The 20,703-nt window shown below is 41.1% G+C and overlaps 1 protein-coding gene across 1 annotated transcript in view; it reads left to right on the forward strand.

Moving 5' to 3' along the window:
• PTPRU (protein tyrosine phosphatase receptor type U) overlaps positions 1-20,703 on the forward strand; it is a 330,295-nt gene that overhangs the window by 155,819 nt on the left and 153,773 nt on the right. Inside the window, exons 3-4 of the mRNA XM_083370035.1 lie at positions 18,220-18,491; positions 20,181-20,262. Of these exons, the coding sequence (XP_083226161.1) occupies positions 18,220-18,491; positions 20,181-20,262 (354 nt within the window). The remainder of the gene's footprint in view (positions 1-18,219; positions 18,492-20,180; positions 20,263-20,703) is intronic.

Consider the following 20,703-nt stretch of genomic DNA (forward strand, 5'->3'; position numbering starts at 1 on the left):
GAAAAACAGAGAGATAGAAGAGACTGTTATAGCAATGTACTTCCCATCCCTTTTAAAATTACATTCTGCCAGACCAGGGGTAGGTAACCTGGGCTCTTTTATGACTCATGGACTTCAACTCCCAGAATTCCTGAGCTGGCTTGGCTGGCTCAGGAATTCTGGGAGTTGAAGTCCATGAGTCATAAAAGAGCCGAGGTTGCCTACCCCTGTGCCAGACCAAGGATGCAAACAGCTGCAAAGAGGGACCAAACATATGGTATGACTACTCTATTTGGGCTGTGGAAATCCTGACAACAAATGGTAGCAGTTCAGAGTTAATCTGATGATCATTTGGATTTCTGTATCCCAGATATGATAGCTTTATGGAAACATAAAGCTATCATATCTGGGATACAGAAATTAGTTGTACCAACTAATTCTGGAAACATTTTGATTAGTCCTTTCACATCAAGGAGAATGCATAAATAGCTATTATGGGAAGGTTTGCTTTAGAGCAATATTCTCAACCTTGGCAACTTTAAGATGTATGGACTTCAACTCCCAGAATTCTTCAGCCAACATGGGAATTCTGGGAGTTGAAGTCTACACATTGTATAGCAACCAAGATGGGGAAACAATGCTTTGGAGTCTAAGAATCCTTTACTGCCAGAGAAGTCCCCTCTAGTCTTGATGATTAATCATCCATGTTACCGGTAGATTTTTAACAGCAGGATCAATTAAATGCAAATTTTGAAGTCTGAGATCTTATTGGGGAATAAAACATTTCTTCCCTGTTTTTGCCCTATTGAAGGCATTGCAAGTGTGCGGTGACTGATGAACGATTTCAGCGCTATCTGTATATTGAATACCAGAGGATGCTTGACTGTTCACCGCGGAAAAAAATGTTTAATCCTAGTTTTCTGCAGAGTGAAGATTACAGTATCACCATGTTTGATGGGCTGGGATTGGCTCGTGATCTGAAGTGAATTTCCCCCTTCTTCTTGGTGATACATTTTGTTTTGTTGAAGGAGATTGCTGAAAGGTTTTTTTGTTTTTTGAATTTTGAAGGTAGTAATAACGTCTTTTGCCAAAGTGAAATTTGGACAATTTTGAATGTTTACTAAAATAATGTTTCCATGGATTAACTTACTTTTTCATTTTTCGTTGGAGATTAGTTTCTGGGAGAGATCTGCTGTGGCTGATTATATTACTATATCAGGTTTCATCGTGATAGATTTATCCAGCACTACATTCCATGATGTTTTGAGATTTTGTTTCCAGTAATCTTTGTACCTATGTAGATTGGTTGAAACTCGATGACAATTTGTGATTTATGCCAAGGTTTGGGATGAGGGAGCAGGCTGAAGTCCCAAGATCACCTGCAGCTCCTAAAAGACTTGGACAAGGGTCCCAGAGCCTCTTCTAAACCTTGTAATATTTATACTGGGCCCAATGTGGAAAATAATTAAGTATAATGGCATGCTCGTGTTAAATGCATTTAATATTTCAATTGAGCCTGAATTATAAATTAAATCAGGCTTTGATTTGGAGATAGTTTCCATTCTCTTGCCCCCCCTTTTTTGGAGGGAGTTTCTTGATTCTGCCTACCTTTTCAAACATAATATATATTTGAATATAGATGTATCAGAATGGTATAGGCAGTCCACCTTCCTTTGGGCTCTCAAAGAGAGAGAGCGATTCAGATTATGTCATGCCCCGTGTATGAAGCTTTCCATTATTTCTATTTTTAGACAGTGTATAGTCTACTCTATGGGATGTTTATTTGTCACCAGGATGCAAGGTTTGACTGGTTTCATTCTGAATTGGGACTCGTCAGATGTATGTAGCCAGCTCTTATTTTACAGGGTTCATCTGAGGTTCCATGTAGAGGGTTTGAATCCCACAGAAGAGATCTGGTTACATATGTCTGAGGAGTTCCAATATGGAATGAAATACAGGTGAGGTATTTTCTCCCGATAGCAATAGCGCTTAGATTTATAGACAGCTCCACAGTGCTTTTCAGCCCTTTCGAAGCCAGGGGTCCCCAACCTCCAGTCTGTGTACCAGCACTGGTCCACAGCATTCCAGAAACTGGGCTGTGTAAACAAGCGAAGCCCCATCCATGGGATGCAGGCAGCACGTGAAATCATGCCTCCTCCTGTCCGTAGAAAAACGTCTCTCCACGGAACCAGTCCCTGGTGCCCAAAAGGCTGTGACTCGCTGTTCTAAGCAGTTTACAGAGTCAGCACATTGCCCCCAACAATCTGGGTCCTCGTTTTACTGACTTGGGAAGGATGGAAGGCTGAGTCAACCTCAAGTTGGTGAGGATGGAACCCCTGGCAGTCACCAGAAATAGCCTGCAATACTGCATTCTAACCACTGCACTACCACTGATGCTCTCTATATTGAGAAATGGCAAATTCTTCTTTGCAAAGCGAAGTGATGTATTTATAGGATGCAGCAAATCTGTAACTTAGCTACCCTTGCATGGCCACCCAAGTCCAAATCTCATTCTCCACGAAGACTGTATCTTTCCTTTCATCACATGCTGTCTTTCTGATAGGAAACTGCTTTTCCCTTCAGTGGTTTCCCTTGGTTAAGTGATATAATCAGCGTAAGCTGGAAACCAGACGTATTTTGACTTTGGTGAGTCTTTCATTAAGCATTTCTGGGAGGGAAAGTCTCGCTAACCGGTCCAGGGTAGGATTTTCATAGTAACCCTTTGGGGAATTGGGAGAGATTTGCTACACAGCAGCTTTCTGGGCAATAGACATGAAGAGAAACCATTTTCCTTCCTCTGGACAGAACTCACATTTGAATTACAATTTGATTAAAGAATTGCATTCTTTTAGTCTTTCTAGGTTTTTTTTCTAATTGGCTTGGGCTTTGATGGAATGTCCTAGTTAATTTCCTTATTTTCAGAGATGTCTCCAAGAAACAATATGTGATTCACTTAGTATAGTATTGCCACTTGATTTGCACTCCTTCCTTCCTTCCTTCCTTCCTTCCTTCCTTCCTTCCTTCCTTCCTTCCTTCCTTCCTTCCCTCCCTCCCTCCCTCCCTCCCTCCCTCCCTCCCTCCCTCCCTCCCTCCCTTCCTCCCAACTGATTCCCCTGGCAAAACAAAGCAATATTTGAAGAATTAATGACTCTTTATGCTTGCGGGTGTGTGTGTAAAACCTAGGACAGCGATGGTGAACCTTTTAGAGTCTAAGTGCCCAAACTGAAATCCCAAACCCACTTATGTATTGTCGGGTGCTGGGTGGGCGTGGCCCATTGAGTGGGTGTGGCCCATTGGGTGGGCGTGGCAGAGTGGGACTAAAAGGTTCAATCAATCAATTCCAACTTTGCGAGATCCCTTTTTCCCCCCACGAGAAGTTGAAATTGATTGATTGATTCAACCTTTTTTTTTTGCATGCGGCGGCGGAGGCCTAAAGCAAAAAGTTTTTATAAAACCCATCTGAAGGACTAGGACTGGGGCAATGGCATGCGTGCCCACAGAGAGGGCTCTGTGTGCCACCTGTGTCACCCGTGCCATAGGTTCGCCACCATGGACCTAGGATAAAGAAAGGGTTTGGGGAGATGCTTTCCTGCAAGTATCTTATTCTATTATGAAGGATGGGTAAATAGCAGATATCCTGCCTTACCACTGTTTCAGCAGAGCTTTATACAAGCAGGACCGATTTCCTACCAGCCCAGTTGAGTCTGACTGTACACCAGGTTTATGACATTTTTCCTGCAGCAAAGCATAGTAGCTATTTCAAGGAGTCAAACAGTTGTTGCTGCAAATTGTTATTGCTGTTCCTATTATTCAGTTTCTTCAATCTGAGGCTTTCCCCGAGTTCACTCATTATGCTGAACCATGATTTGCTTAATCACTGTGAACGGGATGAATCACAACTGGTTTGGCTTATACAATGTGCTAAAACTTAATTCATGGCTTAGAAACCCTGTTGGCAATTTGCCCTCTACACTACGCTAAAACCAATCAAATCACATTATGATTTAGTGTGAAATGTGAATGAGGTCTGTTTCTTTATTTTCCAGAGAATTTAGGAAAAAATAATTGATTTTCATTGAAATATCCAAAGATCAAGCTAAACATGCTAGTGGCCATATCTGTACTACACAATGTGTACTAACTATCTGCGGAGATTCTCAGTCATCCAGATCATGGTTGTCCCAAAGGTGCTTTTTTACAAAAGGCAACTGGGCTTTGTTTTTCTTTGAAGACATCTCTCTCTCTCTCTCTCTCTCTCTCTCTCTCTCTCTCTCTCCCTCTCTTTCTCTCTCTCTCTCTCTCTCTCCCTCTCCCTCTCCCTCTCCCTCTCCCTCTCCCTCTCCCTCTCCCTTTCTCTCTCTCTCTCTCTCTCTCTCTCTCTCTCTCTCTCACACACACACACACACACACACACACACACACACTCTACTATATAGGAGATAATACATTAAATTAAGATAAAACCATAATATATGTATGTATATAAATATATGCAGGGTTTTTTTGTCACAGAACACACCAGAATGGAGTTCCGGCATCTTTTTTCGACAGATTTTCCAGAGTTGCCTTGAACAAAATCATAATCTTTTAGATACACTAAAAATTGAAGGTTTTTTTTTTCAACTACAAAGGTAAACCTTGTAGGGTAGGCAAAGTGGATTGTATGATGTCTGTGAGTTCCTGCACTTTTTTTTTTTTACAAAAAAAGCACTGCATATACTTATATGTTGTTCTCATGTTCACATATTTGAATCTCACCACTGTATGTATTGTATATACACATACATACAGTGGTAGGATTCAAATATGTGAACATGTGAACAACAGGTTCTCTGTGTGGATGTTGCTTCCAGAAATCTATTCTGGGCCTGGGCAACAAAACATTAGCCGAACTGGTGCGAACTGGTGCGAACCAGCTGAATCCCACTACTGCATACATATACATATATTATTGTTTTATCTTAATTTAATATATAATCTATGTAGTATTGTATGTATGTGTATATGTATGTGTGTATGTGTATAAAATCTAAATAGTATTGTCTATATGTATACACACACACACACACACCTGTGTTTGTGTGTGTCTATGGACAATACTATTTAGGAGATAATATATTAAATTAATATAAATCCATAATAAAATCGCCATAATATGAAGCCATAATGTTCCAATGGGATAGATATTATAATTTGATATCTAAGGAAACTAACCATCTACCTGCTTCTGGTGTGGCTGTGGTGGGATCATCCCAGGTGCCTTAAAATTTCCTGTGGAGACATTCTTGAACTGTATGTGTTGTAGTTTGTTCCGGTGTGCCACCACAACTGTATTATGGACTCTCAGCCATTCCTCACTTAAAAAGCTTTGCCTTAGTTCTGGCATGGCCTGTCCTGATTCTATTCAGGTGGCTCCATCTTTTTCAGGGCAACTGCATTCCTGGAAGTGCTTTTGGTGGGTCTATGTGATCTGTTTGGTTGTGGTTATTAAAAGCCGCTCATCTTAATCGCTATTCTTCATCTAGAGTATAAAACTATGGTACGTTATTCCAAACTGTGGTTTCCTATATTTAAGCCTGGTGAGAGGTTAGAGAGTCTAATCTTTTATGCATTGGAAGATCTCTAGGAGTTGATGGTGTGTTTATCTTGTTCTACTCTCAACAACTGTGTGTTGTTGTTATCCAAGATCAATAGGGGCAATGTTAGAAAGAACATAGACTCAGGAGTGCGGTGTGGATTTAAGAGGTCCAGACATTATTCTCATTGTGTCATTGAGGTGAACATTAATCAGGGCAGGCTCAGAGAAAAACACTATATAATTTTTCTTTCTCTACCTTATTAATTGCTCATTGGGAATAAAGTTCCTTTTAGCATATGGAGTATGAGGGAAGAAGCTTTGTGATCTGAATTGGGGTCCCATAGCTGCTTTTTAGCTATAGCACGAATATTGTTGAATCCAGGTTAATACCATGGTCATTTCTCCTAATTCCACAATGTAAGAATATGTATGTGATGACGATCGTGCTGATTGCATCTTAAATTGGAATAAGATAAAAAGAAATGTTGAATAGAGAATAAATTTCAGCTGGTGCTGAGCATTTTCTCAAGAGTCTGGTCTTTTAAGGTCTCTCCGATGTTACACTCCAAAATCATTAGCTGGATTCTTGGATGGCTTTTCTAAAGAAAATTTAAGACTCACTGGAGCCCAATCGAACATTATTTTTCTCTCACACTCTTACATGGAGGCATAGAGTATTGATTCGCTGGATATTTTTGATGACAGGATGATACATAGAGTGTGTGTGAGTCAGAGTGTTGCCGTCTATCCAAAGTCTTGAGGGATACAGAGGGAAGCTGCAGCCAGGCTGAAATATATATCTGAAATTGGATGGAATAACTAACATTTGGTTCTTATGTAATTTTGAAAGGTATCCAAATCTGGGGCTTGATTCAAATGGCAGGAAAATAAGAAAAGGTTGGTCCATCTGCTGCAATACTATCAATGCTTCAAGGCCTCAGGCAGAGCCGTTTCTTATCACCTGCTGTCTAATTCTTTCAATCTCTGGCAGTTACAGTTTAATCAAGGGCATCAGCATTCAGTGTGTATTAGAATACTTTGCTATATTCTAGAGCAGGGGTCTTCAAACTTGGCCCGTTTATGACTTGTGGACTTCATCCCAGAATTCCTCAGCCAGCATGCCTGGCTGAGGAATTCTGGGAGTTGTCCACAAGTCATACAAGGGCCAAGTTAGAAGACCCCTGTTCTAGAGCTACATTTTCCACCTCAGACACTTTAAGATGGCGGGGGGGGGGGGGGAATTTCAGTTCCTAGAATTCTAGCTAGAGAATTCTGGGAGTTGAAGTCCACACATTTAACAGAATAGCAGAGTTGGAAGGGACCTTGGGGGTCTTCTAATCCAACCCCTGCTCAAGCAGGAAACCCTGTACCATTTTAGAGAAATGGTTGTCCAATCTCTTCTTTGGAACATCCATAACTTCTGGAGGCCCATTCCACTGGTTAATTTTTCTCACTGTCAGAAAATTTTTCCTTAGTTCTAGGTTGCTTCTCTCCTTGATTAGTTTCTGTCTGTTGCTTCTTTTAAAGTTGTTGGGGTTGAGAAACGCTGTACTAGAGCATATTTATGGCACAAGAACCCGTCTTTGAGGCTGCAGTGGTCTGTGAGAATGTCTTGAGAATAAGGGGCAGGAGGAGCAGCAGACTAGGTAGTGGTCAGATAAAAGACAGCTTAGCCTACACAGAAGCAATGGGGACGTGGCAAAAGTCTCAGAAATGACCCTCCCTAGTTTTCTGGACTGTAAAGGCAAGAGAGGAGAGAAGGTTTTTTTTCTCCCAGATTTGCAAGATTTTGTTACTTTAATCTTGCAGTAATTGTCATCTTTCTGCTCGTGGCTGGTACAGCTTATTTGGGCTGTCTCTGGGGGCTGATAAAGCCCGCCCCCCCAGGAGACTGAATACAATCTTTCAATAATAATGTTCAAAACTATGCAAGCGTTTCATGGGTTTGGGGCTGGCAGCCATTCTCTTTCAGGCTACCCATTTTGGATTTCACAGGCAGTAGTTCCCTTGGATTGCATCCTGTAGCAGAAGACACATAAAAGCCCGTCAGGTACAAGCCGAGCTCTTTTAATTTAGCAGCTTTGACCTATATTTATATACAAAAGGTAGGATTGCCAGTGTTAAGTGACACACACACACACACAAGCACACACACAAAAGAACTATCCCCTTAGCTTTATTTGGAAAGATAGAGGAGAAAAGAAAGCGTGATCTGTGTTGCTGATGTCAGTTAAAGCTGTCCTTAAATTGCACCGAGCCTGGTGAACGGGCTGGAACAAAAGAAGAGGAGTATGGTATTGATCTGCTTGTTAATGGACTCCCTTCTTAGCCAGAGATGGCAGCAGCTACTGCTTTCCTCCCAATCTCTTTTTACCAGTATGGAGTCAGCTTTGTTTGCCAGATGAACTCCTTTTGTTTTCATGGCAAACAAACTTGAGGGATGCTTTTTCCCCAATAGGGACCATATGGACCAGGGGATGCCTCTTCAAATATGGACCATATGGACAGCGATGCTTTTTCAGAGACAGACCATATGAAGCAGAAATGCTTCTTCAGATATGGGGCCATATGGATCAGAAATGCTTCTTCAGATATGGGGCCATATGGACCAATGATGCCTTTTCAGCTATGGATCATATGGACCGGTGATACTTTTTCAGATATAGACCATGTGGACCAGAAATGCTTTTTCAGATATGGGACCATATGTACCAATGATGCCTTTTCAGATATGTATCATATGGGCCAGGGGATGCTTCTTCAGATACAGACCATATGGACCAGAAATGTTTCTTTAGATATGGACATTTGGACAAGGAATGGTTTTTTTCAGATATGGACCATATGGACCAAGGATGCTTTTTCAGATACAGACCATATGGACCAGAAATACTTCTTCAGGTACAGACCATATGGACTAGAGAGGAACCTTCTTTCAGATATGGACTATAGATGCTTTGTCAGGTGTGGACCATATGGACCAGGGGATGCTTCTGCAGGTACAAACCATAGAGACATAATAGAAGTGAGGAGGAAAAATTGCTGGCATTGTTTAATATTTAGTATGACACAGAAGAAGAACAGGTGCTTTTTCTGCTCCCCGCCCCCAAGTATATTCTGAGGAGACAAAATGTACAAAAAATACAGTACAGGAAACTTTGATTTGTGGAGAAGAATCACTTTCATGGAAAACTCCTCCTCCTCCTCCTCCTCCTCCTCCTCCTCCTCCTCCTCCTCCTCCTCCTCCTCCTCCTCCTCCTCCTTGTGATAACCATGCAGATAAAAAACTTTAACAGCTCATTTTCCACCGAGTGGCCCCAATCCAAATTCTGCCCCCTCACTCTGCAGCTGTCAATCCAGGCTTGACATTTCTATGATTGAGCTACTTTTGTTCTCAATTTTGCAGCTGAGAAGCATTTCAGATGTACAAGAATAGTACAAAGTACAGCTCAATTTTACCAGTTTAGACAACAAGAGGAAATTGCTGTACATTTTAGGCTTAAAGCATTAACGCAGAAGGATTGAATACGTGTGTGTGTGTGTGTGTGTGTGTGTGTGTGTGTGTGAGAGAGAGAGAGAGAGAGAGAGAGAGAGAGAGAGAGAGAGAGAGAGAGTTTGAAAATCTAGTCATGTTGTCTCCTGCATGCAAAATGAAGCGGGCAGAATCTTTGGTTTTACTCACAATTTCTTCATTCCACTCGAGAGTTGACACCAATAAGGCCTAGGACAGGGGTACACAATGCTGGCTCAGGAATTCTGGGAGTTGAAGTCCATGAGTCATAAAAGAGCCAAGGTTGCCTACCCCTGGTCTAGGACAAAGCTGGAAAAATATAAATTGCTTTGATTACAGAAGTCAAAGAAGCTCTAAAGTGGAAGGTCCCATAGGATCTATGAATCAAGCCAGATTTATATTGAGTATAGGTACTGTATCTTTTGCTCCTTATTGCTCCTGTCCTTATTTAATAGATTTTTTTCCCCTGTTCAGTTCTCAATGTTGTATGTCGAAGGCACAAATCTGTCTCATTATAGGATCTTTGATTCTGGCTTTAACAGCTTTAACCTTCATAGAAGTGGTAAAGTTAAGAAAAGGGTGTACCACATTCCCCAAGCAGAGTTGAGTGTTCTCGACTTCCCTTTGCTTAAAGAAAGAGTCTTCTTATGGTATAAAGTGGTGTTCCTCAACCTTGGCAAGTTCAAGAGGGATGGACCTCAACTCCCTGAATTCATCCACCCATCTTAAAACTTGCCAAGGTAGAAAAACAACAGTGTAGAGGTAAGCAAAAATTAATGCTAGTCTCAAAAAATTTTACATTATGGATAGATTCTGTTATGGTGTTGAAAGGTGATATCCTAATTAAGGGAAGATTGTCTGCAGAGATGGTATTAATAGAACAGGTTTCTTTCATGAATCCTAGATTATGAGACCAATAAAAAAGATTCCATGTAGAAGACGACTTATGTCTCAAGGGAGACTGGAGACATTTCATCATCTGATATAGATAAGTATCGAATGATATTTCTATCTAATCCAGTCCCCATCAAATAATTAATACCCCATCTAATTATTTTATTACCTAAGTCAATATTCCGTCCTCTTTCTGACAATCAGGAAAAATGATGAAATAAATAAACTGAAATGCTGTTCTTTAATGACATCAATAATTAGTTGCCTAAAGTGGCTAACTTAAGATAAGATAACCTTTACTGTCACTTTTTTCTGTAAACACACTGGGCATACATTAAAAAATGAAATTCTAATGCTCATTCTCAAAAGAAAATGTATACCCATTCACAGACATGCACACGCATAAACATATTCTATATATAAATACACACACAACACACACATATAAAATCACAGCCCATTTTGAAACACATAGGGGAAAGAAAGTCTTGTGAATAAAAGGTTGATACTATATGGTACAAAGCTATTACAGAATCTAGTTGTTCTGCTTCGGATACTGCAAAGTCTCCTCCAAGAAGGTAACAAAGAAAACTGGTCATGGAGAGGATGTGTAGTATTCCAGACAATACTGTGGACCCTGGTCAAGTAATACTTCTATGCCATGACCTAGATAGAAGGAAGTGAACTTCCAATAATATTTTCTTCTGTCCTCACCACTCTCTGCACAGCTTTCCTGTCCAAAACACTAATATTTCTAAACCACACAGTAATATAGTATGACAGGATGCTTTCAATTGTCCTTCTATAGCAGAGGCCAGGGAACTATTCCCCTTTATGACTAGTAGACTCCAACTCCCAGAATTCCTGAGCCAGCCATGGTTCCCCAGTCCTGCTCTATAGTAAGTGGTAAGGTCAGAGGAAGAAAGATGTGCCTCTCTTAACTTAGGATTTGTCCCATGATAGGCCTTGGAGAATGCGAGACTTGGAGAAGTATAGCATAGAATTTCATAGGCCAGTCTTTTTCTGAGCATCAGAATAAAAGGTAATGCAACCTGAGCTCATTGCTTCCGATGCTGTGAGTACAGATAGTCCTTAACTTACGACCACAATTGAGACTGGAACTTCTATTGCTAGGTGAGACGGTTGAGTCACATCCAATTTTACGATGTTTTTTTTTTTGCTGTGGTTGTTAAATGAAACTCATGGGTGTTAAGCAAATCCGGCTTCCCTTATTGACTTTGTTGGAGGCCAGCTAGGAAAGTTGCAAATAGCAATCACATGACCCAAGGACACTGCAACCATCATAAATACATCCCTATCCTTTCCTTTCCTTTCCTTTCCTTTCCTTTCCTTTCCTTTCCTTTCCTTTCCTTTCCTTTCCTTTCCTTTCCTTTCCTTTCCTTTCCTTTCCTTTCCTTTCCTTTCCTTTCTTCCATCCCTATCCTTTCCTTTCCTTTCCTTTCCTTTCCTTTCCTTTCCTTTCCTTTCCTTTCCTTTCCTTTCCTTTCCTGTTCCTTTCCTTTCCTTCTTCCTTCCCTTCCCTTCCCTTCCCTTCCTTCCCTTCCCTTCCCTTCCCTTCCCTTCCTTCTTCCCTTCCCTTCCCTTCCCTTCCCTTCCCTTCCCTTCCCTTTCCTTTCCTTTCCTTTCCTTTCCTTTCCTTTCCTTTCCTTTCCTTTCCTTTCCTTTCCTTTCCTTTCCTTCCCTTCCCTTCCCTTCCCTTCCCTTCCCTTTCCTTTCCATCCCTTCCCTTCCCTTTCCTTTCCTTTCCTTTCCTTTCCTTTCCTTTCCTTTCCTTTCCTTTCCTTTCCTTTCCTTTCCTTTCCTTTCCTTTCCTTTCCTTTCCTTTCCTTTCCTTTCCTTTCCTTTCCTTTCCTTTCCTTTCCTTTCCTTCCCTTCCCTTCCCTTCCCTTCCCTTCCCTTCCCTTCCCTTCCCTTTCCTTTTTCCTTTCCTTAAGATCAGTACTAATTTTGCAAGGATACCAAAACCGGGAAATGTTGCTTTATACCAGCAGGCTGAATTATGTAGCAAACCCATCACACAAATATCAGTTTTTAACAAATTCTATATCTCTCTGAGATGATATTCAGGTAGAGACTTTAATTAGCTTTCTGGCAAATAAAAAGTCCATTGGAGTGCAGCTTCCTTCATGAAGCCTCCTGTAGGCAGAGTGGGATGTGGTAGCTTTAGTAGTAGCATGGAAGGTGAAATCACATGTAGAGTGAGAAAAACTCAGATCTACAGAATTTCCCAGCTATAAGGTAATTATGCTGCACTGCAGGAGGCATTGTTATTACCTCTCTGTGGTGGAAAATCACACACTGGGTGAAATTCTGAATTCTTTCCAATTCTTAAAGATGCCTTATAAAATTATGCTGGAGAAGACAGCCCCTCTGGAGCCCTCTTGTACAAACCTATTCGGAAAAATGGTCTTTGTGGTTGCTAGGCAATTTTCAGCTGTTAATAATTTGGGTCCCAACTGTTGAAGCGCCTGCTAGATGGATAATGAAACTTCTTGATGCCCTTTGAGATCAATATTCTTTCTGCCTAATGAAAGATCATCTCAGTTCACTTTTTTTCTTATTCATTCAATAAAATGATATCTACCCTACTTTTCTCTATATAAAATCTACAGTATAATTTGCATAGTAATCTATGGGGACCCAACAACCCAATTTTGCAATATGGACTATGGTTAAGAATTCCACCCAATCTCATTTTTCCCCATCTTTGCCTCTTCCCTTTGTTCACTCTTGGACATGAGACTCTTTATCTGGAACTGATTGTTTGTACTTTGGTAAATTTAAATTTCCTTCAAGCCTGCTAGCATTCCCCTTCTGTAAATGGGGGTATGTTATCCTGACCCATCAAACAAATGTATTCTTATGGAATAAATGTGCTTTTAATATATAGGATATGGAAATGTGAGCGCTTGCCTGCTTAGCACACTTTGGTGAGATGCTAAAGGATGAGACAATACTGTGGTCCAAGGGTTTAAAAATAACGACAACAGCTTTGAGATGGTTATGCCTCAAAGCTGAGTCTGCAGCTCATCCTCAAAATCTCCTTAAGAAGCTGTTATTTGACTCAAAGGGGTTGCATTTGGTTTCACGTAATGCCAAGGAAATATTTTTTTTATTTTCTCATTCCTTAAAACAAAAACCTCGCACCTCCCTCCCTCCCTCCCTCCCTCCCTCCCTCCCTCCCTTCCTGGAGGAATGATCTCTGCACATGTCATTTCATGTTCCCTGTGACTTTGGCATTATAATGACATGTGTCAACCCCTTTTCCAAATTCAGCACAAGCTTACTATAAAGATTTTGAGCCACTTCTGTTTCTTAAAGTAGCTTCCCTCAATAATGTTTCCCTAATTACAATTTGTAAACTTGTAAAATTTCTTTTCCAGTTCTCTTTATTTTCTCTCTTGGTTGTGCTTGTAACCCTCTCCTAAAATAAAAATAAAGAGAAGACAAAGAAAAATGGAAGCAATATTATACAAAATATATTAACCTTATGTACATCAAAGCCCCCTTCATGGATTACTGCCTTGTCATGGCGAAGGGGCTTGCGTAATTCAATGAAGCTATGAGCTATGCCGCGCAGGGCCACCCAAGACGGAAAGTTCATAGCAGAGAGTTCTGACAAAATGTGATCCACTGGAGAAGGAAATGGCAACCCACTCCAGTATCTTTGCCATGAAAACCCTATGGACAGTACCAAAAGGCAAAATGATATGACGCTGAAAGATGTGCCCCTCAGGTCGGAAGGCGTCCAATATGTTACTGGGGAAGAGCAGAGGGCTAGTACTAGTAGCACCAGAAAGAATGAAGTGACCAAGATCATGGCATCCGGCCCTCTCAATTCCTGGCAAATAGATGGGGAAGAAATGGAGGTAGTGACAGATTTTATTTTCCTGGGCTCCAAGATCACTGCAGATGGGGATTGTAGCCAAGAAATTAAAAGACACTTGCTCCTCGGGAGGAAAGCCATGGCAAATCTAGACAGCACACTAAAAAGCAGAGACATCACCCTGTCAACAAAAGTGCGTATAGTCAAGGCTATGGTCTTCCCAGTTGCAATGTATGGCAGTGAAAGTTGGACCATAAGAAAGGCTGAGCGCCAAAGAATTGAGGCCTTTGAACTCTGGTGCTGGAGAAGACTCCTGCGAGTCCCTTGGACTGCAAGGCGATCAAACCGGTCAGTCCTAGAGGAGATCAACCCTGACTGCTCTTTAGAAGGCCAGATCCTGAAGCTAAAACTCAAATACTTTGGCCACCTAATGAGAAGGAAGGACTCACTGGAGAAGAGCCTAATGCTGGGGAAGTTTGAGGGCAATAGAAGAAGGGGACGACAGAGAATGAGGTGGCTGGATGGAGTCACTCAGCAGTAGGCATGAGCTTAAATGGACTCCAGAAGATGGTAGAGGACAGGAAGACCTGGAGGAACATTGTCCATAGGGTCGCGATGGGTTGGACACGACTTTGCAGCTAACAACAACAACAACAACATCAAAGCATTTTAAAAAGACTGGAGCAATTCAGAACGGAATGCGGAGTTACTGAAATTCTTATTGGCCATGAAGATTGGTTAGCTGAGTTTGCTTTTACCCTCTTTTCTATTCTCTCCTACCTCCTTTCAAGCCATGCCTTGGTGGAGCAGTGGGCTAATGCCTCCTTAAGTAACACCAGCTGCCTGCAATTAGTGCAGGTTCGAGTCCCACCAGGCTCAAGGTTGACTCAGCCTTCCATCCTTCCGAGGTAGGTAAAATGAGGACCCAGATTGTTGGGGGCAATAAGCTGACTTTGTAATAATGCCGCTTTGGTGTGTGTGTGAAAGCCCTAATAAGCAGGCATATACATAGAATGAAGGCTACTGCTAAGCTTGTAAGCCGCCCTGAGTCTTCGGAGAAGGGCGGGATATAAATGGGATTAAAATAAAAAAATAAAAATAAAAAAAATGTAACACTGCCATCAGAGACTGTCTCCCTATTTCAGTTTTGTCTGAACTGCTTCCAGAGCCATCTCAAACTGAGGTTTCAGGTTAATGCAATTTCTCTTATTATTTCTGATAGTGCAACTTTAGGTGTCCTTTGTGAGGCTAAAAGGCAGCACATCAGATTTAATTAAGAGAAAACTTACAAGAGAAAAGTGTAAGTGTATTTTATTTCATATAGTTGTTCCAGGGTTGTTGTTGTTTTTTTGTCTCTCTTTCTGTCTTGATCCAAATCATAATTAAGGAACATAATTTCTGGAGCTTAAAATTTCTTATTTGGTAAAATAGGCAAAACAACAGTCTCACACTCTTTTCCCCAACACTGCCAATTATTTCCTCCTTGTTTCTGTTTGACTCACCTTCCCCCACCTCACCTACCCTTTATTTTGGGTAGATAAGTGGTGGTCCCTGAGCCCAATCCCAAAAGCAAAGGAATGTGGCAGATGCCAATACAAAATGGCAGAAGTTCTCCCCATCCCAGCTGTGGCTTGGATTTTATGGCTATCTTTAGTCTTTGGATCTTATATCTTTGCAAGGAATCCCTGCAAATTGTGGGAGAACTGCAGTGCGTTGTGAGAAGGGAGGTGGTTTTTAGCTCTGTTGACACCCAGTAGAAGGCAGGGAAGAGTTGTGTGGGTGTATGTCAAATTGCTAACCACCCTTCTGGTGAATTAACTGCTGCTTCCTCTCTCGGGCTGATTCTATTTGAAGAGGAATTCTGCAAAGAAAGAAAGAAAGAGAAAGAAAGAAAGAAAGAAAGAAAGAAAGAAAGAAAGAAAGAAAGAAAGAAAAAGAAAAAGAAAGAAAGAAGAGAATTATATCCCTCTGTGTAAATTAAATGAATAAACACAATTAAAAATTAAAAGATTGCTATTGGGAAACCGAGACTTGATTTAAAGAAATGGGATCCTTCTTGTTACTTACAGAATCCAAGATGATAGAGCATGTTAAAAAAACAAATAAAACCCCAGTTTAGTGTTGTTGGGTTTTTTTGCCCAGTGCCTTCACAAATAGTCCTTGATTTATGATACAAGGGAGTCCAAAGTTTCTCTTGCTATGCTGGACAGTGGTTAAGTGAGTTGACATTTTTTTGCCACAGTTGCTAAGTGAATCACTGCAGTTGTGAAGTGAATTATGCAGTTGATAAGTGAACCCAGCTTCCCCCATTGACTCTGCTTTTTTGCAAGCCAGCCACGCTGGTTGCCAATGGTGATCACACGACCTCAGGTCTGTGCAACTGTCATAAGTACATGCCAGTTGCCAAGCAACCGAATTTTGATCACATGACCATGAGGATGCTGCAACGGTTGTAAGTGTGAAAAATGGTCTTAAGTCACTTTTTCACTTTTTCTCATCACTTCAGTCACTAAATGAATAGCTGTACGTCAAGGGCTACCTGTATGCTTATTTTTGTTTTCTTGGTCAAGTAATGTCCCTTCTGGAAAACTGCCATTTCTAAGAGAGCCATTTGGGAGCAGTTTTAATTTCTGGGAAGATCATATATATATAGGTTAGGATGGGGAAGGAGTATCTTTGGGGAATTTTCTTTGTGGTCGTGTGAACAGGATGCAGCAGCTCAGTGGCAGTTCCCATGATCTGTCTGGGGAGAAATCTTGTGGCCAGCTGCTGCTGATCAGAGTTGGCAGAACTGAAATAGATGGGCCAGATGGCTTGAGTATGTATAAAGGTGCTTTTTCTGTTTATATAACAATATTGCAGCAAAACTAGAATGGGGTTATGGCAAAGAACAGGGCCAAGCAATCTGTTGTTCACCGGGACTACAGCCCCCATAATCTTTTACCATCAATTGCTTTAGAAGTCAATTTGAGAGATGGCTGTTGATCCAACATAATTATCAATGTCTGGTTAGAGGGGACAGCATAGGTCCAGGAGCAGAGAGACCTGGATTTAATCCATCTTTAGCCATTGAAGCTCCTGGGGTGACTTAGGCCTTGGCGCTTTCTTTTAGTCCAGTTGTTATTAGGGGGAAAAAAAGGATAAAAAGCTAGGAATGGTGTGAAACAGAAATATCTCTCTCTCTCTCTCTCTCTCTCTCTCTGTGTGTGTGTGTGTGTGTGTGTATAATATAATATAATAATATATGTTTATGTTTATGTTTGTGTGTGTATGTTAGAGTTACTTGAAGGGACATCAGTGCTCTCCTAGAGGCCCCAGGTAGTAATATACAGTATCCTGAGCCACTCCTTGTATCATGTTTCCTGATATTTCTGGAATAATGTAAAAATTCTGCAAATTTTGATCCAGGATTTCCTCCAGGAAAGACAGGTAGCTGCTCTGTTCTCCAGCTGCCAAGAAGCATCGAGGTTTATTTCATTGATGGCCTCTGGGTATTGTGATAACCAACGGAGTGCAGTTTAGTCAGAAGCAACTAACATTAAATGATTCAAGAAAGCAGAATGGAAATTAAATGGCTTAATCCAGGTGGAGTTAGGCGTTTCAGGCAATGAAGACTGTAGGAATTCTAGAGGAAAGGTAAATAAGTCTCACGATCTCCTTGACGATAATACAAGCAGTGATTGTGTTTGCATGGCGTTTAGTTTGTGTGCATTTGTAAAAATGTTGTGTCTTTGGAGGTGATCAGGTGGGGGGTTCCCACCCTTAAATTTCCACAAGAAGAAGCCAAATGGGATAAAAACCTAATTTTGGACTGTTTTTATATTCTCCCAAATTCTGCCATAAACGAACGAAGATCTACTGTGAGTCACTTAACATGTTGTTGTTATGGGGGGTTCAAGTAGCCTTAGTCCACTTTCTGCCTATTCCAGTCAGTGTTTTTTCCCTGAGGTCCAGTTGACTGGCTTGAAGCTTTGGACCAGCATTAAAAATCTATAAGTCTGAAGTATGCCATGTCTTGTTAGGCACAAAGGATCCGGACTGAACCTTTGGTTACAGTTCAAAGGTTTCCTGCTTAAGCCTATACAAAAGAATCTAGTGAAATAAAGTTCAGTACTAAATTGGTGCTAGATTAGGTCAAAGGAACTCAAGAGGGATTGAACTTGAACCATTGATGGCAATGTAAAGACTCTTAAGCTAATGATACCCTTAACTCCACCCCCAGTTTACTAAACTGGATCGGTAAGGTTGCTGGGAGTACAAAGAATGGGAAGAACAAGAGAAGTTACTGCGGATTCATGCCCAAGTTTCTTATGCCATTATGAGTTTATGTCAGCATTATCAGATATACAGAACCTCAGGTTCAAATATTGCTGCTTGAACAAATTGTGTTCTTCTCTTTTACCATTACAGGTTCTTATCTGATGGTCAATTCCTCCCAGCACAATCCAGGGCAGAAAGCACAGATCCTCTTCCAGACATTGAGCGAAAATGACACTCACTGCCTCCAGTTCAGCTACTTCATGTACAGCCGGGATGGGCACAGCCCTGGGACTTTGAACGTCTTTGTCAAAATGAATGGAGGGCCACTGGGAAGTGTGGTGTGGAATGTCTCTGGCTCTCATGCGCGGCAATGGCATCAGGTGGAGCTCGCTGTCAGCATGTTTTGGCCCAACGAGTATCAGGTAAGAGGAGGGTTGCTGTCAGTGGCAATAAATCAGGAACCAAGGTGGTTCAAATGACTACATGCTTATTGCATGCTAACGCTGCCTACAAGAATCTGAACCACTAATGGTCAAAGCAAATTGGCGGCAGATAAGAGTCAGCGGAATTCAAAGTGGCTGGACTTAGATTTCTTGTGGGCATGAAGGGACTTAAGACTGATGGCATGCTTGACCCCTCCCTCGGGCATAGCCTGGTCATCTTCTAGAGTTGCCTTTCTGGAGAAACCTAGTGGGAGATTTGGGATAAATTCTAATGCTTGCGGGAAATCATGAATTCTGAAAAGGGAAGTGTGTGACTGAATTTATATACAGCACCCTAAACCATATGGATTAGCAAAACACATTTATTGGGTTCATTGAACACACCACATTCAAAGTAATTAATATACTATACTATGGTTTAAGGCAATCGGTTGAGATAATTACTGGATTTCCTGTTATCTACTGAACTACAAGCTATGAACACTAGGTTAGTCTAGTCCAAGGGTAGGCAACCTCGGCTCTTTTATGACTCATGGACTTCAACTCCCAGAATTCCTGAGTCAGCTGAGTCAGGAATTCTGGGAGTTGAAGTCCATGAGTCATAAAAGAGCCGAGGTTGCCTACCCCTGGTCTAGTCTATTTGTTACATGTCCAAATTGGTGGCAGCACCAAGCTCTCTTTTAAACATCTGAAAAAGCTAAGCAGGATTTTTTTTTATTCCTTGCTTGGGAGAATGCCAAGAAATCTCAGATTGTAGACTAGAATTCAGAAGACCGTCGCAGAAAAATATAATGGAACACAACTTCCAGTTGTTCCAAAAGCTGCAGTGATATTCCAAAAGCTGCAGTGATATTCCATAAAATCAACAATATTCTATGGAAATCCAGCTCTTCATTTATGAGAAAGATAAACATGCAAGACAAGGATTTCACTGGATTGTAGTAATTGCCTAATAATTAATTAATTGCCACTAGCCCGTTCTTTTTTATCCTCTTGGGAAGGAGGCTTGTCACTATATAATCTTACTGATTTGTACTAATTTCTGTTTTATGATCAGATGAGTTTTATTATCACACGTCCCCAAAAGGAAGTTGATCATTGGCTTCAGATAGTCTTCCCCTCAAACTAGGTAGCTGAAAATCCATGATCCCCTTTATGGCATTCTCTGCAGTTCTTCAATAACCCTGCAAATTGAAAGAGAATTTATTGAGGGGAAAAAAATTAGCCTTGGGCAGCAACAGAATATCAACTGGCTTGACAGGTCCTTTGCTCTCAAAGTTGCCCAAAGTAGTTTAGATTTTCAGGGGTGCCAAAACTTCAGGCATTTATGTGGAGCAGTAAATCAAGTCATCCAAATAAGACCCTTATTTTATTTTCTTAGATTTCTTATGTTCTTTGAAGAATAAAAAAGGCACAACCAAAATTAAAATATTATGAAAACAGTTAATGAGAATATGTGGTACATTTGTGTCTCCTTTTCCTCCAAAAATCCAAGCTGATTTTTGTGTTTTTCCTTCTTTACACAATTTTCTTTAGATAGGTTAGTTAACAGATTAGATAAAGGCAGTGCCCAACCCAGTGAATTTCAGTCAGAGCTGAAATAAGGTCTCTTCAATTCTACTCCTATGTTCCAGTTGTAACACCAGAATGTCTCTCCTATATCCTTAGGTATTGTTTGAAGCAGTCATTTCCAATGAAAGGCATGGCTACTTGGGATTGGATGACATCCTGCTCTTGAATTATCCCTGCTGTAAGTGTAACAGTTCTTTTGGCCAACTTTCCCATTCTCTTGATAGCACTAACTTGTCCCAGAACCCTTATGACTAGCTTTGGTCTAAAACAGGGGTAGGCAACCTCGGCTCTTTTATGACTCATGGACTTCAACTCCCAGAATTCCTGAGTCAGATGCTGACTCAGGAATTCTGGGAGTTGAAGTCCATGAGTCATAAAAGAGCCGAAGTTGCCTACCCCTGGTCTAAAAGAATAAAAACTTGGTCCTGGGGAAGATGACAGATAATGCAGTCAAGAAGATGATTTCATGGTGAACTTTGCTAGGGGTAATAAATACTAGGGCTCTGCTATTACTTGGGTTTATTCTAAAGAGGTTTTCTGTCTGCTCAAAGAATATGAAAGTAGCAACTGCCTGCGTTTCTTCACAGCAGCCATCTCTCCCCCACCTCCCTGGCCCTTT

The sequence above is a fragment of the Vipera ursinii genome (assembly GCF_947247035.1).
Source record: "Vipera ursinii genome assembly, chromosome: 9".
NCBI lineage: Eukaryota > Metazoa > Chordata > Lepidosauria > Squamata > Viperidae > Vipera > Vipera ursinii.